Here is a 23,801-nt window from a genome sequence, read left to right on the forward strand (position 1 = left end):
AAAAAACCACCAGAAAACCGGAAGTGGCGCTGTAGCTCAAGTGGTAGAGCGCTTGCCTTGAGCTGAAGAGCTGAGAGACAGCGCCCAGGCCCAGAGTTCAAGCCTCACAGGCCCAGAGTTCAAGCCTCACGGCCGACCAAAAAAAAACAATCAAACAAAACCAGCCTGAGCCTTTTGCTAACACAGCCAAGACCCTGTGTCAAAGACAAACAAAAATAGACTGGGAGCTGGTGGCTCACACCTGTAATCCTTTCTACTCAGGAGGCTGAGATCTGAGAATCACAGTTCAAAGCCAGCCCAGGCAGCAAAGTTCGTGAGACTCTTATCTCCAATGACCCATCTAAAATCTGGAAGTAGCACTGTGGCTCAAAGTGGTAGTGCACTAGCCTAGAGCAATAAGTTCAAGGACAGTGCACATGCCTGAGTTCAAGCCCATGACCACAGAGGAAAAAAAGGGACGGGTGGGGAGCCGGTGCTGGTGGCTCCCGCATATAATCCTATCTACTCAGGAGACTGAGATGTGATGATTGAGGTTTGAAGCCAGCCTGGGCAGAAAAGTCTGTGAGAGTCCAATAAACTACTCAGAAAAAGCAGCAGTGGCACTGTGGCTCAAGTGGTAGAGTGCTAGACTTGAGCACAAAGAGGCTCAGGAACAGTACCCAGGCCCTGAGTTCAAGTCCCAGGATGGGCCAAAAAAAAGGGGGGGAGCAGAATGATGGAAGGAACAACACTGCTTAAGATGCATTGTATTCATCAATAGCCATGCTGAATTGAAACCCCTTCAACTATTTAAAGATATGTGTGTAGGTATGTTGGTACTGGGGCCTGAACTCAGGTGCTATCTGGTAGCTTTTTTCCCCCACTCAGGGCTGGCACTCTACCTCTTCAGCCACAGCCTGACTTCTGCCCCCCTCCCATCCCCCAGTCCTGGGGACTGAACTCAGGACCTGGGCCCTGTCCTGAGCTTCTTTTGTTCAAGGCTAGCGCTCTACCACTTGAGCCACAGCACCACTTCCAGGCTTTTTTCTATGTATGTGGGTACTGAGGAATGGAACCCAGGGCTTCAGGCATGCTAGGCAAATACTCTACTGTGAAGCTCGAACAAAATATAATATAGCCAGTTTAGGTTTAGATTCCATCCTGTTCAGACACTATAACTGAAACTCCAGGAACTGTATCAGCAACTCACTTTGAGCCCAAATTCCAGGAACAATCCCCTTTCTGGTAAATTCCACTAACTACAGCTAAGTTCCAAATGTTCCTGCAAGTTAAAGACCACTTGGTCTCAGCTGAGATCATCTGCTTTTTTTTTTTTTTTTTTTTTTGGGTCCGGTCGTGGGGCCTGAACTCTGGGCCTGGCTGCTGTCCCTCAGCTCTTCAGCTCAAGGCTAGTGCTCTACCACTTGAGCCACAGCGCCAGTTCCGGCTTTTTTCTTTTTGCTTATATGGTGCTGGGGAATCGAACCGAGGGCCTCAGGCATGCAAGGCAAGCGCTCTACCACTGAGCCACCTTCCCAGCCCGAGATCATCTGCTTTATCCAGTCATTTAGAAGAGCATCAGCCCCATGAACCAGCCAACCCACTGGTGATGCTAATCATCTTTTAGAATTATTTTATGAATTTCCCATGGTGCGATATGATTTGCTAAGTGATGCTATGGTGTATAGAATGCCCCTGAAACCCTATAAAAACTCTGCTGAAGGAAGGGTCATGGCTCTCAACTCTGACCCGCTGTGTGGGTAATGGTTGTGGGTCTTGAGCTTGTAATAAACGAGGCTGGTGTGCTTGCATCGGATTCGGCTCCTTGGTGGTCTTTGGGGATCCTTATCTAAGCATAAGACTACCAATAGGCCACATTCCCAGCACAGACTTCTGGCTTTTCTTATTGGTTAGATAAGAGTCAGATTTGCCTGCCTAGGCCTCTTTAATGGCTAGGATTACAGGTGTGAGCCAAGGTGTTCAACTGGAGGTGGTTCTAAGAGCTACTTGTTTGTTTCACTGGAACTTGGACCCACCAGAAACCTAGTTAGCAAAGGCTTAATTAGCCTAGGAGTAATCACACCACCTGCACATCCTCATAACTGGGGTGCACCAGGAGAAACCCCACAGCCACCCACTCCTCATTGCCCAATTACATGTTATGGCTGTAACCACTCAGAACTGAACCCTGCTCCCGCTGCGGGCCTGGCTTCTCCTTCCTGATTAGACCTAGGCTGGAACACACAATCTGAAGGGGGCGGAGGGGGGGGGGCGCGAGGCAGAGGTTTCTCAAAAGGAGGCAGCCAGATGAGCCAGAATTCAGGGAGCCCTTGAACCCTTCTCTATTTAAGCCCTGGGGTGAAGTGGGCTTGGCCCAGCCCAGTCCCTGGCAGAGTTCCCCATCTAGCTCTTATTCCATTAGCCACCCCCATTTCCTCCTCGCTCCCTTCCTCCAGCTGTCGCGGGGTGGAGGGTCTGGCAGAGGGGCTCCATTATTCACAGCTGGGGCGGGGAGGAAATCAGGGGGGGTTTGTGGGGTGATCTCAGGACAGATCTCCCTCTCTGAGATGGGTGTGTGTGTGTGTGCCCAGGCTCGGTGAGGCCCCTGACTTCCACCACCACGAGGTCCTGGAAAGATCTGGGAAGGCAGAGGCCCCAGCCCCCAACTCCCAGGCTCCCCAGACAGCAGGCAGCCCCAACAGTCAGGGCCCCCGGGAGGGCCTCGAGATAAACACGGGCAGACACCCCACGGTCCCCGGGGGTGGGCGGGCCCGGCCGCGCGGGGCGAGGGCGGGGCGGGGCGGGGCGGGGCGGGGCGGGGCGCGGGACCGCCGGGCACCGAGGGATTGTTCAGTGGGAGGGCGGCGGGGTCGGCCGCACCCCGGGGCTCCCCACCCCGGCATCCTCTAGCGCCCTTTCTTTCCGGATCCTTCCCGGCCTCTCCCCAACCCCAGCTGCTCTCCCGGCCTCAGTTTCCCCCTTCCCACGCCTCTCACCTCAGCTCTCGCCCCCCCCCACGCCCAACCGAGGTCTCCCGGGCTGACACTTGACCCCACCCCACCCCTCCCCCCGGCCCCCTCCCCCCCAGGCCCCTCAGCACGTCGGGGCGCCCCCAGGCCGGGCCCTGCCCAGACCTCCTCCCCCTCTTTTCCCCTTTGGGACTCGGCCTCACCCCTCCCTCGAGCTCGGTGCTCCAGGGCCCCGGGCGGCCCGCTTCCCCCCCCGTCCCCCCCTCGCTTCCCCCCCCCGGCCTGGCGGGGTGACCCCGCGCGCCGGCGGTCACCCCAGCACGCTCCCCGCAGTTAGCCAGCCCCAACACGCCCGCGTCCCCCGGGCCGGCCTCCCGTTCCCCGGCCGGCCCTCGGCCCCGCCCCGGCCCCGCCCGGCCCCTGGGGCCCCGCTCCCTCCCCTCCCTCCCCTCCCTCCCCTCTCCCCTCCCTCCCCTCCGCTCTCGCAGCCGGACACCAGCCCGGGCAGCGCGGAGCCAGCCCCCGGCAGGGCCCGACCCGAGCCGCGCCGGACCCAGAGGTGGGTACAGGGGAGCCGGGACCCCCACCCCCAGCTCCCGGGGTGAGGCTGGGTTCCCCCCCACTGCACCCCCAATTTGTTTGTTGGGCCAGTTCCAGGGCTTGAACTCCGCTGCTCCCTCTCCGGTCAGCTTTTTCTTGCTCTCTCCCCTGGCACTTCACTACTTGAGCCACGCCCACGGCCCGGCATTTTGCTGCTTCATGGGTGATTTTTCTTTTCGTTTTCCTGCCCGGGTTGGCTTCAAATCTCTGTCCTCCCGATCTCAGCTTCCTGAGTAGTTAGAATTACAGTTTAACACCAGCTCCTGGCTGAGGAGCTCACTTGAGGGGCCATCAAGGTGCGACTGCACCGGGGAGGGGCTGGGGACAGGTCCATCTCCTGGCTTCTAGGAAGGAAAAGCAAGAGAAGGGGGGGGGGGAGAGCCCTGATCTAGAGTCCTAGGGGACAGCTGCCTAGGGTCAGCGAGTGGCTGGGTCTTCTAGAGACTGAGGCTGCTGGCCAGGCCTGGCTGGCCCCCTCTGGAGGCCCCAGCCCTCACCCCTGGGTGGCCCCCTTGCAGCTTCCTAGGTGGCAGATTGCCCGGGCCCGGGTCATGCGCTGCCCCAAGTGCCTACTCTGCCTGTCAGCGCTGCTTACGCTCCTGGGCCTCAAAGTGTACATCGAGTGGACGTCAGAGCCCCGGCTCGGCAAGGCCTACCCAGGATCCCGGGACACCCTGCCCGGCCCCACAGCCAGCACTGAGCCCACCCTGCCTGCCAACCTCTCCGTCCGCCTGGGCCAGACCTACCCACTGCCCGCCACTTACTGGAACCAGCAGCAGTGGCAGTTGGGGGTGCTGCCCAGTGAGGACTGCCAGGCTTGGGGGGCTGCGGCGGCAGCCGAGATCCTCGACTTTGCCAGCTACCCCAAGGATTTGCACCGCTTCTTGCTGTCAGCGGCCTGCAGGAGTTTCCCACGGTGGCTGCCCGCTGGGGAAGCCAGCCCCGTGGCAGGCTGCTCTGCCACCGATGTCCCCTACCTGCTGTTGGCGGTGAAGTCAGAACCAGGGCGTTTTGCAGAACGACAGGCAGTGAGGGAGACCTGGGGCGGTGCAGCTCCTGGGGTCCGGCTTCTCTTCCTGCTGGGGTCCCCACTGGGCAGCGGGGGACCTGACCTGAGCTCCCTGGTGGCCTGGGAGAGCCGGCGCTACCGGGACCTGCTGCTCTGGGACTTCCTGGATGTCCCATACAACCGGACGCTCAAAGACCTGCAGCTGTTCGCCTGGCTGGGCCACCACTGCCCGGATGTCAGCTTTGTCCTGCAAGTTCAGGATGATGCTTTTGTACACATCCCCGCCCTGCTGGAACACCTGCAGTCCCTGCCACCTACCTGGGCCCGAAGTCTCTACCTGGGTGAGGTCTTCACCAAAGCCAACCCCCTCCGGAATGCAGGAAAACCCTTCTATGTGCCAGAGTCCTTCTACGAAGGCAGCTACCCAGCCTACACGAGCGGGGGTGGCTACGTGATTGCGGGGCGCCTGGCTCCCTGGCTGTTGCAGGCGGCGGGCCGTGTGGCACCCTTCCCCTTCGATGATGTCTACACTGGCCTTTGCTTCCGTGCCCTGGGCCTGGTGCCCCGGGCCCACCCAGGCTTCCGCACAGCCTGGCCAGCAGGCCATGGTGTGAGCCCCTGCACACTCCAAGGCCTGCTGCTCGTGCAGCCCCTCAGCCCCCAAACCAGCATCCGGCTGTGGAGGCAGCTGCAGGACCCCCGGCTCCAGTGCTGAAGCCCCAGGTGTGAGGCCAAGCTCTGGGACTGAGAGAATGCAGACGGTGTGGCAGCCCTCCCCCACCTCCCCTGGATCCCCTCTGGACAGGAACTTGGCAGTTTTGTTTGTTTGGTCTGTCCTGGGGCTTGAACTCGGCTTGGGTGCTGTCCCTGAACTCTCCAGCTCAAGGCAAGCGCTCTACCCCTTGAGCCACAGCACCACTTCCAGTTTTCTGGTGGTTCATTGGAGATAAGTCTCATGGACTTTCCTGCCTGGGCTGGCTTTAAACCGTGAGCCTCAGAGCTCAGCCTCCTGAGTAGCCAGGATTACAGGTGTGAGCCACTGGCGTCCATCTCAGGTGGTTTGTCTACTTTCTTGTCTTTGAAAAATGCACTCCCCACTCTAAGGCCTGGAGTTGTTTTTGTGTGTGTGTGTGACTCCCCCCAACCCCATCCCCACCGAGTGGAATGAGGCTCAGCTGAGTTCTGACCCTCACGGCCAGACTCCCTTCCTTGCTGGGCATCTCTGATGGGCGTCCTGGACACGGCCAGGCTTGTGTCAGTCCATGGAGGAGAGCAGGTGGCAGTCTCCACCCCCCTTCGTCAGCCAGGCCGACCCTCCAGCTTGGCTTGTGCAAGCTTCCAGGGGAAGCAGATGTGGCAGAGCCTTTGGTTTAATCTCTAAAAGCAGAAGCCCAGGGTGTGCCACGCCGACCATGCTGGATTCACCCCTGCGCCCCGACTCCAGGAAAGCAGGGACCAGAGCAGGCAGAGAACCAACTGTCATCAGTTTATTCAGTCTGCTGACCAGCTCTCACCAGGCAAGCTCCAGAGCTGTGCCCGAGGCCAGCCCTGATAAACAGGGGCTTCCGGGCCAAGGCCCTGGCCCGGCCCCTGGGGAAGGCACTGTAACAGGCTAGCCTAGGAACCGCTGCAAACACTGCCCCCAAGTGGCACAGCCTGGAAGAGCAGGGATGAGACAGGTTGCAGAGGCGGTGTCTGGCTGGCTGGGGGCCTCCCCACTGAGTCCGTTGGGGGGGGGGCTGGCCAGCCCTCCCCACTGTGCACAGGAGGCCTCACTTGTCAAAGTGGTCCAGTGGGTAGTGCTCCCCATAGGCCTGCAGGTGCCGGGCCAGGGCCTCCTGCTGCTTGCGGAGCCTGGCGGGCATCTCCTGGTACACGTCGGAGAAGAGCAGGTTGGGGTTGGGCTTCAGCTTCCGCTCTGCCTGCTCGAAGGCCTCCATCACCTGGGGGACATGAGAGGGTGGGAGGCTGCGGTTCCCCACGGCCTGGCCTCCCTAAGGGACCTTAGCCAGGGGACAACCACCACGCCCCATCCCCAGCAGGCACCAGGCAGATCCTTGCAGGCCGGCTTGGCAGGAGCCTGGCACTGTACTAGTGCAGGGATCTGTAGTCTCTCAGTGGTGGGCTCAGGGGCACAGGATGGAAGGGACGTATCTAGGGTGATGTCCTCGGGGTGTGGCCAGGACGCAGGGCCCTTGCCTGACCCCAGGCCTGCCCTCACCATGGGAGTGCCACCCCGGCTCCAATCTCAGCTGAGGTGGGCATCTGCTGGCCTCTGGGTGGGGGAGTCTCACCACACGTGGACCCAATTCTCCCACTTCTCAAGTGGGTGCCCCAGGGCCCTCCTCAAAGATGAAGGGACTGTGAGGACATGGCTGGCTGCACTGTCCACACTCAGGATGGACAGCATCGTGCCCGGGTGCCCGGAGGCTGGCGCTCACCTTCTTGCGCGACTGCTTCCGCCAGGCCCGCTCCTGCTCCTCGTCCCACCAGCCACGGCTGAGCAGATGGTGCCTCAGCCTGGAGATGGGGTGGTCCTGCTTGTCCCAGTAGTTCACCTCGTCCACGGAGCGGTACGCCGAACTGTCGTCACTTGTACTGTGGTGGCCGATCCTGCCACAGAGGGGCCGGGTCAGGAGGGGGTCTCCCAGAGCGGGGAGGCAGGCCACAGATGTCACAGGGTGATGGCCATGTTTTGGGGACAGCGACGGGGGGTTGGGGAGGGGGAGCGGGAGGAAGGCAGGCACCTGTAGGTCATGGCCTCGATGAGGAAGGGCTGGTTCTCGGCCACAGCTCGTCGCCGGGCCTCTTTGGTGGCATTGTACACGGCGAACACATCGTTGCCGTCCACGCGGATGGACATGATGCCGTAGCCGGGGCCTCGTGCCGCTGTGGGGACAGGAGGAAGGTCCGTCGGGTCCAGGGCTCAGATGAGGAAAATGGGGGGGACGGGAGGGCCCCCAAGCAAAGAGGGGGGCAGGAAGGCAGAAGGAGGGAGAAAAGGAGGGAAGAGAGCCAGACAGGCTCCCTCACCAACTCCTGTGCCTTCCCTGGTGCCAGGTATCACGGGAAGAGAGCAAGGTAGGAATGGGGTGCTGGGGGGGGCGGGGCCCTTACCGATGCCATCCCCCCGGTACTGCTCGGAGGTGGGTGTGGAGATGGCGTAGCCGTTGTTCCGGCAGAAGAAGATGATGGGGCACTCGAGGGTGGCGGCGAAGTTGAAGCCGGCGTGGGCATCGCCCTCGCTGGCCGCCCCCTCTCCAAAGTAACAGATGACCACCTGGTTGGCGTTGGCCCGCTTGGCCGCATAGGCCGCTCCCACAGCTGCCCGGGAAGAAGAGGGCTGTGAGCTGAGACCCCAACCACAGCCCACTGCTGCCGCAACCCGCACCCCCCCCCCAGTGCTTCGCTCAGGTGGTCACTCTGGGAGGGCCCACCCAACACCAAAAGGGGCCAGTGAGGGGTTCCAATCCCTGTGCAGGTCTGGTACCCTGAGTGGCCCCCTTTCTAGAGACGGTGGTGAGGGGACCTAGGCTGAGCTCTGGGGACTCTACAGGTGACAAGGCCCACTGCTCCCCACCTGCCCCTCCCCTCTGACTTCCCGTCTGCTCTTTGTAGTGCAGACAAGGGCTCATAATGGCTTTTACCTTATGATCAAGGACAGTGAGGGGAAGGGGACCAGAGTCTAGGAATCCCAGGGTGGGGTCACGCTAGCCCCAGGGGGACACAGCCTCCCAGAGCCTGGGCCAAGCTCTGAAGGCTGGGCCCATGGTGAGGGGTGTGTGGCAGGTCAGGACCTTGAGGGATCTGCGTGGCCAGTGGAGAGGATATAGTGACAAAGTGGCGCTCCTTGCAGCCATAGTGCACGGGCATCTGGCGCCCCTTGCCGGGGTCGCTCATGTTGCCGTAGCACTGGGCCATGAAGAGTTCCAGGGGGTACTCGCGGTACATCAGCACACCTAGGACAAGAGGCAGCTGTGAGGGGGTGGAAGTACACACCCAATCTGTGGGTTACCCAGGGCCAGCCTCTTGCTCCCCAAAGTGCCTGATTCCCAGTGTGGACACAGAAAGGGGTATGGTGGCGGATGCCTGTAATCCCAGCACTCAGGAGGCTGAAGTAGGAGGATCGTAAGATCCAGGCCAGCCTTGGTCTCAAATACACAATGATAGCAACAACTGTAAAAGGTGGACAAAGTGAAAGGTTCCCAGAAAATCAGCAGGTGCCATAGACAGGACTCAGTGAGTAGGCCTTCTAGAAAGCCTGGGCCTGTTCTAAGGATCAGACTAGACAGTCCAGTTTGTGAAGAGGTGGCAGAAATCCGCCTTTTTTGTTCTGTTGATGGTACAAGATATGAAATGCAGGGCCCCAGGCATGCTAGGTAAGGGCCTCACCACTGAGCCACACCCTAGTCCAAGACTCGCCCTCCCTCCCTCTCTCCCGCCCAGCCACAAGAAACTTTTTAAAGAGTTCCAAGTAATATGGTTCCTGCCAGTACAGCCACTAATTCACACCTGTCCACCCGAGTCCAGCAGTAAAGGCCTTTCTGCAAACAAAAGCCCTGGTGGACGCCCAGCTGCCATAAAAGGCACAGCTCCTGACTAAGAGGCCCTGAGCTGCGCCTGCGTCGCTGGCTCGGTGTCCTGCCTCCAATTGTGGGCGTTTAGCTTCACCCCAGCCTCCACTCAGGACACTGCACTGGGTGGACTGCACACGCCACACGCCCAGCTGAGACACGGTCCCTTCCCTCCCTGGCTTTCAGGGGAGGGGAGGAGAGGGGTGGCCCACGCCTCCTCTGGCTTCGTGGACGTCCATGGGAGAGCACTTGTGGGGAGGATGTGTAGGCCCCCGAGGGAACCCCAGGGCTGAGTACCTGCCTCCCGGTACTGGCCAAACACCAGGTCGGTGCTGTCCAGGGCAGCGGCACTCCCCACATGGGTCCCCTCCTCGCCGTAGTTGGTCATGTAGAAGGAGATCCGGCCCTGGGGGTGGCAAGACCCGGACGTGGAGGTTACACTGGGCAGAAACAGAACTGTGTGACCCTGCCCACTGACAGCACGCCCTAATCCAGCCGCCTCCCTGCTGCTGATGGCTCTCAGAGGGGCAGTGAGGTCACCCTTGTATTTCCCAAGTCTCTCAGCAGGTGGTGGCAGGGAGCCAGGAGAGGAGGCGGTGGCCTGGCAGCCAGGGAGGGGCAGAGGGGTGAGCCTTCAAAAGCTGTTAGTGGTGATGGAGGGGACCACCCAGGTGCCCGGCCAGCTCCCAAGGCCTGCCGAAGACACTGGTGCTCTTGGTCTTCGTGGCAGCCCGACGTGGGTCAGTATTAGCCAGAGGCTGCAGAGGAAGTCTGCCTTTGCCTTCTGGACAGCAGAAGAAGCCTCTGCTGGCACCATCTCTGTCTCCACCTCCTTCTACCTTGCGCAGAGCCATGATGTTCAACCTGTGGCAGCCATTCTGTGAGCATGAGGCAACATGCCCAGGTGTGTACTAACACACCAAAAGGGTAAAGCAGAGGCAGAGGCTGGGTGCCTGGCAGGGCTGCTAAACCACTGAATACTTCTAAGGCAGCACCTGGAAGTGGAGACTGAAGGGAGAACAGGGAGGCCAGGGGAAGGTGGGAAAGATAAAATGCAGGGTCCCAGGTTGCGGAAGGGGCCTGTCTCTGAGACCTAGACCACAGGAGGACACGGGGAAGGCAAGTCTGCAAGCATGAGCCTGCTGTGAAGCACTGAAGAGAGATGCCAACTAGGTCCAGGGCTCCAAGAAGTCTGGCTCAGAGCTGCAGAACCCCTGGCATGTGCTCTCCTCCACATGCTACATGTGTGGGCCTGGTTTTGCAGCTGCTGAACAAGTGCTTTCTTGCTTTTTTTTTGTTGGTTATGGGGGTTGAACTTGGGGCCTGGACACTGTCCCTGAGCTCTTTTGTTAAAGGCTAGTGCTCTACCACGTTGAGCCACAGCACCACTTCAGGTTTTTGAGTGATTCATTGGCGATAAGAGTCTCAGGGGAGGGCTGGGAAGGTGGCTCCGTGGTAGAGCGCTTGCCTTGCATGCCTGAGGCCCTGGGTTCCATTCCTCAGCACCACATAAGCAAAAAGAAAAAAGCCGGAAGTGGCACTGGCTCAAGTGGTAGAGTGCTAGCCTTGAGCTGAAGAGCTAAGGGACAGCGCCCAGGCCCAGAGTTCAGGCCCCACGACCGGACCCAAAAAAAAAAAAAAAAAGTCTCAGGGGACTTTTTTTGTCCAGGCTGGCTTTGAATCTCTATCCTCAGCCTCCTGTGTAGCTGGGATGACAGGTGTGAGCCACCGGCGCTTTCTTCTAAGCCGCGTGCCACTGGCTTATACCTGTCTGTCATCCTAACTATTCAGGAGGCTGAGATGTGAGGATCAAGGATGAAAGCCAGCCTAGGCAGAAATTAATCCCCCCCCCCCCCGCCAAAAAAAGGGCCAGAAATGCAGGTGTGGCTCAAGTAGTAGAGCACCAGCCTTGAACAAGAAAGCTAAGGGACAGTGCCTATGTCCTGAGTTCAAGTTTTAGTATCAGTATGAAAACATTTTCAAAATAAACAAAACCAAGGTGGCCAACACATGCAGAAAGAAAAGGACCAAGAACTAGCAGCTCTCACCTGTAATCCTACTCAGGAGGCTGAAATCCAGAAGACTGCGGCCGGCCTGGGCCTGGGCCTGGGCCTTGTCCCTCTGCCCTCTCCTAACACAGGGTGCCGAGCTAGGCACACAGTATGCGTTTTTAGTGACTAAGTCCATCCTTCTGTCCTTGGGCTGGACAACCCCCCACCCTATTTTTCTTCTAGAGCCTCAAAATCCCCATGGCCAGAGGATCTCCATCCTCCTACTCCCAGGAGGGGCCCTCTGGTCGCACATGTGCATGCACACGACCCCAAGCATGTGCGTGCTAGAGTGCATGGGCATACACGCGTGCGTGCACGCGTGCGCGCACACACACACCTGCCGCTGGGACTCATAAAGGATTCGGTCCATGGTGTTGAGCAGCGTCATGCTCCTGTAGAACTTGAGTACCTCCTCCTGGGGCAGCTGTGAAGACGCACAGGCAGACAGGGGAAGTCAGGACGAGCGGGGATGTGGGCAAGGGGCTTGGGAGTGGGGGGGCGGAGCAGGGAGCAGCCTCACATGGGGGTCCTCGCTGGGGTTGATGATTTGGCCCTGGCGGTCCATGACGCGGTAGATGGGGATTCCGGAGATGACGTTGGGCTGGATGAAGTCCAGTTTGTCTACGAACTCGGCAGAGGCCCCCGGAAACTGGGGCTTGTCATCCAGGGATGAGAACTGCTGCTGCTGCCTGCAGGGGTGCTGGGGGAAAGGGGCCAGTGTTAGGAGCAGTAGCAGGCTCCACATCACTCAGCCCTGGTGGCCTGGACTCTGGGGGGGGGGGTGCGCTCGCGTACATGCTGGGGTTTGAACTCAGGGCCTTGCTCTTACCAGGGCACTTGAACCAAACCCCCAGTCCTTTTTGCTTTCCTGATTTTCTTCAAGTGGGCCTGGACTATGATCCTATTATATTTCCTATATAGCTGAGATGATAGGTGTGAACCCCTACACCCAACTTTTTATTAGTGGAGCTTGTTGCCTGGGCTAAGGTTAAACTGCAATACTGCTGCCTCCACTTCACGAGCTGCTGGGATTACAGGCATTTGCCAACACACGGGGCCTTTAACACATTCATAGGGTGACACCTTTGGCAAGTTACTACAGTGTGTGTCTCAGTTTCCTTATCTGTAAGATCAGAACACAAACAGTAACAGCTAGAAACAGCAGAGCACTCACTCTGCAAGCCTGGGCCCTGGCTGTAAGCCCCAGCATCATGAAGAACAAACAAAAATACATACCCCACATAGAGCTCTTAAAGAGAGTCCACAGGCCTATACTCTTCATTGTGACATCCATGATCTCCCCAGGCTGGCCATAAATACTTCTCCATCTCCCACTTCTAAGGCTGGCACTCATTCCCACCCAGTTTCCCTACTGACCCCAATACCACACACTAAGGAGACCACCCAGAAGAGAACTTAGCTCTTTTGTTTTTTTTAGGTCCGGTCGTGGGGCCTGAACTCTGGGCCTGGGTACTGTCCCTCAGCTCTTCAGCTCAAGGCTAGTGCTCCACCACTTGAGCCACAGCGCCACTTCCGGCTTTTTTCTTTTTGCTTATGTGGTGCTGAGGAATCGAACCCAGGGCCTCATGCATGCAAGGCAAGCGCTCTACCACTGAGCCACCTTCCCAGCCCCAAACTTAGATCTTTTTTTGTTTATTTTTTTTCTGTTTTTGATACAAGTTGGCCTAGCCTAGTCTTTTTTTTTTTTTTTTTTTTGGTCAGTCATGGGGCTTGAACTTATGTCCTAGATACTATCCCTGATCTCTGTTTCTCAAGGCTAGCACTCTACCACTTTGGGCCACAGCTCCACTTCCAGTTTTCTGATTCACTGGAGATAAGAGTCTCATGGAAGCTGGGCATTGGTGGCTCACTCCTGTAATCCTAGCTACTCAGGAGGCTGAGGTCTGAGGCTCACCTTTTAAAGCCAGCCTGGGCAGGAAAGACTCTGAGACTCTTATCTCCAATAAACCACTAGAAAACCAGAAGTAGCACTGTGGCTCAAGCAGTAGAGCACTCACCTTGAGCTGAAGAGCTGAGGGACAGTACCCAGGCCCAGAGATCAAGCCCCATGACCAACGACAAGAATGACGACAAAAGAGTCTTATGGACTTTCCCACTTGGGCTGGCTTCAAACTGCAATCCTCCCCCGTTTGCTAGAATTATAGGTATGAGCCACCAGTGCCCCAGTGCAGGCTAGTCTTGAATTTAAGATTTTCCTCCTCAGTGTCCCAAGGGCTGGGATTACAAGAGTGTACTACTATGCTCAAATAAGGCTTCCAGCTCTTAAGAGCCAGACTGCCTGGGTTTAAATCTTTTTTCATGTGTTCCCTGCCTTCAAAATGGAGATCACTTGGTGAAAATATTATGGTGTAAAGACTGTGTATGTAAAATATTCAGCAGAATGTCTGCAAGACATAGGATCAGGGTCTGGAAGACATAGAGTCAATGCAGAAAAGATGCTGGCTGGGAATTCTACCATACCTCCACTCTCTTGTCCCTGCCTCTTTCTCTCCTCTCCCTTTCCTCCCCTCCCTTCCCCTGTTCTCCAGAGACCTCCTTTCCCACAGCCTGGCGAACCCTTCCATAAGCTTCTGACCCCTCTCCGCCAGCTCTGGCTCCTGCAGTAAGATCCACCAGCCTACTCAACAAATATTTGAGCCCCTGCTCTGTTCCTAGCCCTGTGCAAGGTTTCAGGGAGGAGAGCAGGGGCTGGGCGTGCAAAGAGGTGGGGATTCCAGCCCTCCCACAGGAGAGGCCGAGAAGGCTTTTCTGAGGAGGTGATTTGGAAGCTGGGCCACACAGGACACAAGCAGCCCAGGAGGAACATTCTGGGCAAGGGGGAACATTATATGCAAAGGCCAAGGAGTGAAGAAGTGGGGACCAGTGTGTGCAGTGGGGAGGAGTCTTGTGGTGCACCACGCCTCACCAGGTCATGAAAAGGTACCATGCTCTCTCCCCCACCCCATGGAGCCCTGATGCCCAGGGGTTTCTCGGTCTCTGATTTTTTTTTTTTTTTTTTTTTTTTGCCAATTGTGGGGCTTGAACTCAGGGCCTGAGCATTGTCCCTGAGCTTTTTTTTTTTTTTTTGGTCCGGTCATGGGGCCTGAACTCTGGGCCTGGGCGCTGTCCCTCAGCTCTTCAGCTCAAGGCTAGGGCTCTACCACTTGAGCCACAGCGCCACTTCCGGCTTTTTTCTTTTTGCTTATGTGGTGCTGAGGAATCGAACCCAGGGCCTCAGGCATACAAGGCAAGCGCTCTGCCACTGAGCCACCTTCCCAGCCCGTCCCTGAGCTTTTGTACTCAAAGACAGCACTCTATTACTTGAGCCACAGCTCCACTTCTTTTTGGTGGTTCACTGGAGCTAAGAGCCTCACAGACTGGTTTCAAACCATGATCCTCAGAGTTCAGCTTCCTGAGTATCGATGATGACCTGGCTTCTGCTGATCTCTTTTACAGATTTACTGCACAATTAAGCCAACTAGGAATGCACAAACCTCCCTGCAAACAGCCCAAGTCCCAAGAGACAAGAGACCTGGGGGCTTGCCAGAAACGATGTCTACAACAAAAACCAGACACAAGTCACTTGAATCACCACAGACACTCTGATTGTTCCGCCCACTGCACTGCAACTCCTGCTGGTTCACCTACATGAGATAAGATGGCCACAGCCCACATTCCAAAAGAGGCTATTTTTCAAAACACTGGACCACGGAGGCACCCACCTATCTGGGACCCACATACCTCCCTGATATGAACCCTGGAAAGCTGGAGGAAATGACTCTCCCCTAGGTCAGAAGGGAGAAGCACCGAAGGAAGAGACAGCCTGATAGCCAGCAAGGCTGTTTTAGTGCTAATGAAGCTCTTTCTCCATCACTCAGCCTCCTGACTGCCTGGTCACCGAGCAGCATGGAGAACTTTGGCTGTTACAATCAGAGAAAGGATACCGCTTTAGCAGGACCAATGAGATGGGTGCCAGGCTGTGCTTTGCATATCCCGCCCGCGTTCTCAGGGCATTAGGATGACTTGCCATCGTGGAGAGGAAAATGAGAGCCAGGGAAATACAAAAATGGCTGACACCAGGCCTCAACCTTTGTGGGTGAGGGGTTGGGTGGGAGGGGTGGAATCTATATCACACCTTCCAACCGGGCAGGGCTGATTCAGGCCCCCAAACCCAAGCTTTGGCTGGGCACAGGGGCACTTGTCTGTCATTTGAGCTACTTGAGAGTCAGAGATGGCAGGAGTAAAGTTCAAAGCCAATGGTACAACAACAACAAAGTTAATGAGACATCATTTCAGAAAACAAGCTGCATGTAGCACATACATCTGTAATCTCAGCGATGCTTGAGATTCAGGTAGGAGGACCACAGTCCAAGGCAGATCCTGGGCAAAAAACAAGAAAATGTTATCTAAAAAAAAGTAAATAAATAAAATAGGGCTCGGTGCCAGTGGCTCATGCATGTCATCCTAGCTACTCAGGAGGCTGAGATCTGAGGATCATGGTTCAAAGCCAGCCCTGGAAGGAAAGTCTATGAGACTCTTATTTCCAATTAACCACCAGAAAACAGGCAGTGGTACTGTGGCTCAAGTGGTAGAGCAAAGTGGCCTTCAGCAAAATGAAGCTCAGGGACAGTGCCATGGCCCTGAGTTCAAGCCCCAGGACTCGCAAAAAACAAAACAAAAAACAAACAAACAAAAAAAACCTAAATAGACTTTTGAGTTCAAGCCCCAGTACTAGCACAAAAATAAACAAAAAAAAAATAAAGAACATCCAGATGGGCTGGGAATGTGGCTTAGTGATAGAGTGCTTGCTAGCATGCATGAAGCCCTGGAGTCAATTCCTCAGTACCCCATAAACAGAAAAAGCCAGAAGTGGTGCTGTGGCTCAAGTGGTAGAGTGCTAGTCTAGAGCAAAAGAAGCTCAGGCCTTGAGTTCAAGCCCCAGGACTGGCATGTGTGCATGCGAGTGCACATGCTCGCACACGTACGCACGCACACGCACACGCGCGCGCGCGCGCGCGCGCGCACACACACACACACAGCAGCAGCCAGATGCCTGTGGCTTATAAATATAATCTTAGCTATTCAGGAGGCTGAGATTCAAGGATCACAGTTCAAAGCCAGTCTGGGCAGGAAAGTCTGTGAGACTCTTATACCTAATTAACTACCAAAAAAAGGTGAAAGTAGAGCTGTGGCTCAAGTGGTATAGTGCCAGCCTTGAGTGAAAAAGCTAAGGCACAGCATTTAGGCCTTGAGTTCAAGCCCTAGCACGAGCACAATGATGATGATGATGATGATGATGATGATGATGATGATGATGATGATGATGATGATGATGATTGATGATGACAGCAAAAAGTTCTGGGAGAGGAGAGTGATTCATGTGGCAGGACAAAAGCCTGAGGCTCTGACTTCAAGCCCCAGCAGTGCAGTGTGGCTTCCTCCTCGAGCTAAAGCAGACTGGGGTCTGCATAGCTGGATCTCTAATGTCCCCTCCCTCCCCTTCACTGCTGCAGCCAGCTGCCAGGTTCCAGTGAGGGGGCACAGACACAGGGGTGGGCACATGGGCAGGATTAAGTGCATTTGTGGTAGGGAGGAAATTACACTCCCCAAAGCAGGGCAGGTTCAGGCCTGGTGCCACCGGGGCAGATGTGCCCTCCCAGAGCGAGGAGGAAGCAGCCGGCCGATCACAGCAACTCGCTCTCCACTGCAAGTGCCTGCCACAGGACTGGTACATCAGCCTACAAGGTTCTTTGTGTTGGGCCCGTCTCCCACATGTTACCTCCTGGCATCCAGGATGACACACACAAGTGCCTGATAGTCAATTAATCAAGGAAGGAATGAGAGGGTTACCCTGACTCTGGAGTCAGCCTGACCTGGACTCCAATGTCTGAGCTCACTGCAGGGTTCAGCAAATACTTCCTCTCTGATTGTCCTCATACTTTTGTTAAAAAAGAAAAAAACAGGGCGGGGCACTTGTGGCCCGAGCCTATAATCCTAGTTACTTGTGAGACTGACCTCTGAGGATCGTGCATATTATCCTAGGATAACACACACAAGGGGTTCAGAGCACATGCTTAATGATCTGCAGAAGCTGGCCACGGTTGTGGTGCACACCTATAATCCAGGCAATCAGGAAGCTGAGGGAGGATTGTGAATTCTAGGCCAGCTTGGATTATATATCAAGAACTTTTGTTTCAAAATTTAATTGAAATTAAATTTTATTTAAAATGTAAAGCAATGAAAGCCAAATGTGGCAGTGCTCACCTATCATCCCAGCACTCAGAAAGCCTAAGGCCGAAGGATCTTGAGTCTGAGGCTAGTCTGGGCTAGTGGAGTGAGATCCTCTCTGGCCTTAAACCACAATCCTCCCATTCTCAACCTCCCACTAGCTAGGAAAGTTAACTTTGAATGGATCATTCTATTCATTGATTCTTTTTTTTTTTTGTTGGTCGTGGGGCTTGAACTCTGGGCCTGGGTGCTGTCCCTCAGCTGTTCAGCTCTACCACTTGAGCTACAGCGCCACTTCCGGTTTTCTGATGGTTTATTGGAGATAGGAGTCTCACAGTCTCTCCTACCCGGGCTGGCTTTGAACTGCGATCCTCAGATCTCAGCCTCCTGAGTAGCTAGGATTATAGGTGTGAACCACCAGCGCCCGGCTTGTTCATTGATTCTTACATCTACATTCTTCAGCCTTTCCTCTCTTTATAAAACTGACTTCCTCACTGGAATACTTGTGTTATAGAATCACAAAGTCAATTTGCAGATTATTTTTAAATTTTGCTGGTACTGGGGCAAAACTAATGTAATAATGAATGTGAGTTGGCATTGTATATCAAAGAGTGCTTCATGATGTGCAAAACCAAGACAGACTTCTTAAGGCCTTAAGCCGTGAGGGAACTGGTCTCCAAAAGTCAGAATTTTTTTCTTTTTTTGCCAGTCCTGGAGATTGAACTCAGGGCCTGGGCACTCCCTGAGCTGCTTTTGCTCAGCACTCTACCACTTGAGCCACAGCGCCACTTCTGGCTTTTTCTGCTTATATGGTACTGGGGAGTCGAACCATGCTAGGCAAGCACTCTACCACTAAGCCACATTTCCAGCCCAAGTCAGAATTATCAGTAATGAGCACCTCCACTCACCCCACAGTGCTGGCTCCTACAGCTGAAGATACTGCACAGGATGCTGTAGCCCCCAGAGAGGTCCCCCCAAAAAACAGCTAGGCTGCAGAAAGAACGTAGCTAATGATGAGCCCTGACTGCCCCCTGACTTCCAGCAGGTTAAGGGCTCCACTCACAGAAGCCGGAGTCACAGAGGTGAATGTTTGGCTAGGTATGACCTGGCCCTGGAGTAATAGCTACAAATTGACTCATGGGTTTCCTTTCTCCTCTTTGCCCTGAGTTCTCAAAACATCTGGGAAGCCAGGTGCTGGTGGCTCATGCCTATACTCCTAGCTACACAGGAAGCTGATTATCTGAGGATCACAATTTAAAGCCAGGCCAAGCAGAAAAGTCAATGAGATTCTTATCTCCAATTAACCACCAAAAAGCTGGAAGTGGAGTTGTGGCTCAAGTGGTACCATACTCTTAAGGCTTCAGCAAGAAAGGTCAAGGACAGCACCCAGGCCCTGAGTACAAGCCCCAGGATTGACACACACATAAACAAACAACAAGGAACTTGAAGCACAAATGGTAGAGTGCCAAGCCCTAGTGAGAACAAGAGGCCCTGAGTTCAAATCTTTATACCAGCACACATAAAAACAAATACAACTTTATTTCTTCAGTTGTTAGTCACATTTAAAATGTTTAGTAGGCTGGGTGCTAGTGGCTCATGCCTGTAATCCTAGCTACTCAGGAGGCTGAGATCTGAGGATCAGGGTTTGAAGCCAGTCTGAGCAGAAAAGTGACTCTTATCTCTAAGAAACTACTCAAAAAAGCCAAAAGTGGCACTGTGGCTCAAGTGGTAGAATATTAGCCTGGAGCACAAAGTGGCTCAGGGACAGCACTCAGGCCCTGAGTTCAAGACCCAGATTGGCACACACACACAAAGAAATGTTTAGTAGCTATGTGTGGCTGGTGGCTACTCAACTGGACAGCATAAATATAAACCATTCTCAAGATCACAGAAAGGTCTAGTGGACAGTTCTGGTCTAAAATCTGTTTTGACTACTACTTCTTTTTTTCTTTTTCTTTTTTTTTTTTGGTCAGTCATGGGCCTGAACTCTGGGCCTGGGCGCTGTCCCTCAGCTCTTCAGCTCAAGGCTAGTGCTCGACCACTTGAGCTACAGCACCACTTCCGGCTTTTTCTGCTTATGTGGTGCTGAGAAATTGAACCCAGGGCTTCATGCATGCAAGACAAGCACTCTACCACTGAGCCACCTTCCCAGCCCCATGTTTTGACTACTACTTCTGTCCCTTTCTTCCACTCAAAAAAGTAGGGAGGGGGCTAGGAATGTGGCTTAGTAGTGCTTATCTAGCATTCATAAAGCCCTGGGTTCGATTCTTCAGTACCACGTACACAGAGAAACCCAGAAGTGGCACTGTGGCTCAAGTGGTAGAGTGCTTGCCTTGAGCAAAAGAAGTTTAAGGACAGAGCCCAGGCCCTGAGTTTAAGCCCCAGGACTGGCACAAAAAAAAAAATGTAGGGAGGACTGGCAATGTAGCTTAGTGGTAGAGTGCTCACCTACCATGCATGAAGCCCTGGATTCAATTCCTCAATACCACATAAACAGAAAAACCCAGAAGTAGCACTGTGGCTCAAGCAGTAGCGTGCTAGCCTTGAGCAAAAGAAGTTTAGGGACAGTGCCCAGAGTCTGAGCTCTGAGTTCAAGCCCCATGACCAACAACAACAACAAAAATTTAGACAGTCAGGCTCAGGGCTCACTCCTGTAATTCTAGCTGTAGAAATACCTAGAGGTAGCAAGATTCAGTCCAAGCAAAAAGCATAGACAAAAACAAGGCCAGAGACATGGCCTAGGGAGGTAAGGCTCTGAGTTCAAAACCCAGAACTTCCTTAAAAAATACAATTTTAAAAAATATTTTAGGAGGGTTGGGAAGGTGGCTCAGTGGTAGAGCACTTCCTTGCATGCATGAGGCCCTGGGTTTGATTCCTCAGCACCACATAAGCAAAAAGAAAAAAGCCGGAAGTGGTGCTGTGGCTCAAGTGGTAGAGCGCTAGCCTTGAGCTGAAGAGCTGAGGGACAGCTTCCGGGCCCAGTTCTGGCCCCATGACCGGACCCCAAAAAAAAATTTTTAGGGGGGACTGGGAAGGTGGCTCAGTGGTAGAGGGCTTGCCTTGCATGCCTGAGGCCCTGGGTTCGATTCCTCAGCACCACATAAGCAAAAAGAAAAAAGCTGGAAGTGGCGCTGTGGCTCAAATGGTAGAGCGCTAGCCTTGAGCTAAAGAGCTGAGGGACAGCTCCCAGGCCCAGAGTTCAGGCCCCACGACCGGACTTAAAAAAAAAAAAAAAAATTTTAGGGGTTGGGAAATTGGCTTAGTGGTAGAGTGCTTGCCTTGCAAGCATGAAGCCCTGGGTTCGATTCCTCAGTACCACATAAACATAAAAAGGCTGGGCACTGGTGGCTAATGCCTGTAATCCTAGCTACTCAGGAGGCTGAGATCTGAGGGTCATAGTTCAAAGCCAGCTGGCCAGCTCAGGCAGGAAAGTCCTTGAGATTCTTATCTCCAATTAACCACCAGAAAGCAAGTAGGTGCAGTGGCTCAAGTGTTTGCCTTGAGCTGAAGAGGTCAGGACAGCACCCTGTCCCAGAGTTCAAGTACCAGAACCACCACGCCCAACAACAAAAAAATTAGAACAACTGAGAGAAAATGAAGAAGAGAGAAAGGGAATGGTGAGCTGGTGGCTCATGCCTGTAATCCTAGCTACTCAGGAGGCTGAGATCTGAGGATCAAGGTTCAAAGCCAGCCTGGGCAGAGAAGTCCCTGTGAGAATCTTATCTCCAATAAACTACTCAGAAAAAGCCAGAAGTGGTGCTGTCACTGAAGTGATAGAGCATTAGCCTTAAGCCAATCACCTAACCCCTCAAAAAATGAATAGAGGAGATGAGGGAAAGCAACAGGGAGCATAAACCAGGAGGAAAACAGATTTAATCAGCTACAAATGAGCTTTCTTCAGCCTGTCACATACTACTGCTCACCTCTAGGTCTGCCTGTATAGCCAATGACTGCCAGATACTAAGATCAGCTGTATAGCATCTGACTAGTGCGGGGGGGGGGGGGGGGGGGGGGAGCCATTGAATAGCCTACAAGCAGGCGACTGCCCTGCCCCCACCCTGCTCTCACAACTCTCTGCATGTACCTGGTTCCCACAACTCCCTTCCTAGGTACCCACTCCTCATGCCCTCATGCCTGGCCTATCCTCTTCACTTCCTCCCTGTTCCTCCTGCTAACCACAAGCTCTTCCTACAGGTCCCATCTTCCTTGCCTTATGAAGTGGGGAGAGGGTCAGACATAACTTCAAGAGATCTTGAGAACCTTCACCAGTGAAATGCCAATCTAGCTCACACTCTACTCCCAAGTTCACCTTCTTTGCTCTCCAAAGGTAAGTGTCAACCTTCTTCCCCACTCTCACTAACAGTTGCCAGTAGTCAAATTTCCTATTGCCTTTATCATGTGCCAGGCCCACTTTGTTACGGATATAATAAACAATATATACCTAACAGTAAGTATTCTATATTAGGTATATAGCTAATATATACCATATTTTAGTATCTATAACACATTACAGTTTCTATAACACATTATACATATATATATATATATATATGTATATTGCCCCAACATATATGAGCATTTTACAGAGAGGAAATTAGACCCAGAGATGTGTTTGGGATTACAGAACTGGAAACTGGCAGAGCAACTCACTTGGTCTAGCTCCAGAACCTAACTATTTCACCACTCCTATCTTACCTGAAATTTTGATTCAAAGCCATTCTACAGCCCACTGCCTCTCTTCCTTCAGTCAGGGGCTTCCAACTAGATTTCTTTCTCAAGTCAGTACTGGGGCTTGAACTCAGGGCCTTGTGCTCTTGTTTGGCTTTTTCACTCAAGGTTGGCGGTCTTCTACTTGAGTCACAGCTCCACTTCTGGCTTTTTGGTGGTTCACTAGAGATAAGAGTCTTATGGGCTTTCCTGCATAGGTTGGCTTCCAATCTCAATCCTCCAATCTCAGCCTCCCCGATAGCTAGGATTACAGGTGTGAGCCACGGGCATCTGGGCATCTGGATTCTCAAGTGTTTTGAAGCAATATGGCCAACAAGCCCTATCTGAAACTCCCACTTTTTTTTCCTCCCTTCATAAATTCAGAAAATACATATTGATCATCTCCTCTGCAAAATTTTTGCAACACAAAAGGTTCCTAATTTTTTTTTCCACCGGGAATTAAATAGGTTTTAAGAAACCCAATTCATCTTAACATTCGAATGTGGGCCAAGGGGCAAAGGCATACAAAGCCCTGCAAAAGTAAACGATGGGGACCTCACCTCTCCTTTCTCTCTTCCAGGAGGGGTCTTTACTCACCATGCCTTAGTCAGGCATGGTGGCAGCACATCTGTCAATCCGAAATCATGGAAGACTGAAGCGAGAAAGATCAGTTCCAGGGCAGCCTGGGCTACATAGTCATTGTAAGGCTATCTTAAAAATAAAATAAAGTTTTCCCGTTAGCAGGGCGCTGGTGTCTATGCCTATAAGTCCTAGCTACTCAGGAGGCTGAGATCTGAGGATCTCAGTTCGAAGCCAGCTAGGGAAGAAAAGTTCCTGAGACTCTCGCACCAGCCTGAATAAGACAAGCAAAAAAACCCTCAGGGATAGCGTCCAGGCCCTGACTTCAAGCCTCAGAAATGGCACAAAAAAAAAAGTTCTTCCCGGAGCTGGGAAGCTGGCTCAGTGGTAGAGCGCTTGCCTTGCATGCCTGAGGCCCTGGGTTCGATTCCTCAGCACCACATAAGCACAAAAGCCGGAAGTGGCGCTGTGGCTCAAGTGGTAGAGCACTAGCCTTGAGCTGAAGAGCTGAGGGACAGCGCCCAGGCCCAGAGTGCAGGCCCCATGACTGAAGGAAGAAGGAAAAAGTTCTTCCCGTGACGACCCTGCCGGGACCCCACACTCAGAAACAACCAAAAGACAGCCTATCCCTTCTTAGGGAACCTCCGCCCAGAGGACCCCAGTACTCACCGATGTAGTCACCCCCCGAGTCCCAGGCCGTCTCAGCAACAGGAGGGCAGCCGGGCCCAGGCCTCGGCTTCGCCTCCACATCCGAGCCGCCGAGAACGCTACCGCCATCTTGGCTGACAACTTCCCCCGCGATCCGCCCCTCGCCTAGGTTAGACGGGGAGCTGACCCTTCCGAAGCCTGACTCCAATAGTGGCACTACTCTGTCGAGTAAACGCGCGTCTCCTCTCACAAGGAAGCCAGAATGTATAGATATGTGGTGAAAATAATATATCCATCCCTCCCGATTGCTCTGATCGTTTCATTGTCGTTTCTCATCAAATAGGCAATGTAAAGGACAACCTGAGCAGAGCCGTAGGGGATTAGGACCTGGGGTCCTTGGGTAGGAGGAGCCTTTCTCCAGACACGCCCATTCCCCTGTATTGACCAATAGCCTTGC

The 23,801-nt window shown here is 54.1% G+C and overlaps 2 protein-coding genes across 3 annotated transcripts; one reads left to right on the forward strand and one right to left on the reverse strand.

Moving 5' to 3' along the window:
• Nucleotides 1-3,430: 3,430 nt before the first annotated feature.
• On the forward strand, nt 3,431-5,647 carry LOC138811663 (UDP-GlcNAc:betaGal beta-1,3-N-acetylglucosaminyltransferase 8-like). Its single transcript, XM_069999369.1, has 2 exons — nt 3,431-3,507; nt 4,067-5,647. The coding sequence occupies exon 2, from the start codon at nt 4,100-4,102 to the stop codon at nt 5,270-5,272; it is 1,173 nt and encodes a 390-aa protein (XP_069855470.1). The 5' UTR covers nt 3,431-3,507; nt 4,067-4,099; the 3' UTR covers nt 5,273-5,647.
• A 381-nt stretch (nt 5,648-6,028) lies between these two features.
• On the reverse strand, nt 6,029-23,501 carry LOC138812772 (2-oxoisovalerate dehydrogenase subunit alpha, mitochondrial). 2 transcript variants are annotated; one of them, XM_070000934.1, is made up of 9 exons: nt 23,366-23,501; nt 11,703-11,882; nt 11,520-11,606; nt 9,429-9,537; nt 8,355-8,516; nt 7,675-7,881; nt 7,305-7,446; nt 6,999-7,170; nt 6,029-6,500 (listed from the first exon to the last, which is right to left on the reverse strand). In XM_070000934.1, exons 1-9 carry the CDS (start codon nt 23,471-23,473, stop codon nt 6,330-6,332), a joined length of 1,338 nt encoding a protein of 445 aa, XP_069857035.1. In that variant the 5' UTR covers nt 23,474-23,501; the 3' UTR covers nt 6,029-6,329. The 2 variants fall into 2 exon arrangements, with proteins under 2 accessions (XP_069857035.1, XP_069857043.1); XM_070000942.1 differs by lacking the exon at nt 23,366-23,501 and adding an exon at nt 22,106-22,281.
• Between the last annotated feature and the right edge of the window lie 300 nt (nt 23,502-23,801).

The sequence above is a fragment of the Dipodomys merriami genome, unplaced genomic scaffold (genome assembly GCF_024711535.1).
Source record: "Dipodomys merriami isolate MVZ:Mamm:240054 unplaced genomic scaffold, mDipMer1.0.p SCAF_106, whole genome shotgun sequence".
NCBI classification, from domain to species: Eukaryota; Metazoa; Chordata; class Mammalia; order Rodentia; family Heteromyidae; genus Dipodomys; species Dipodomys merriami.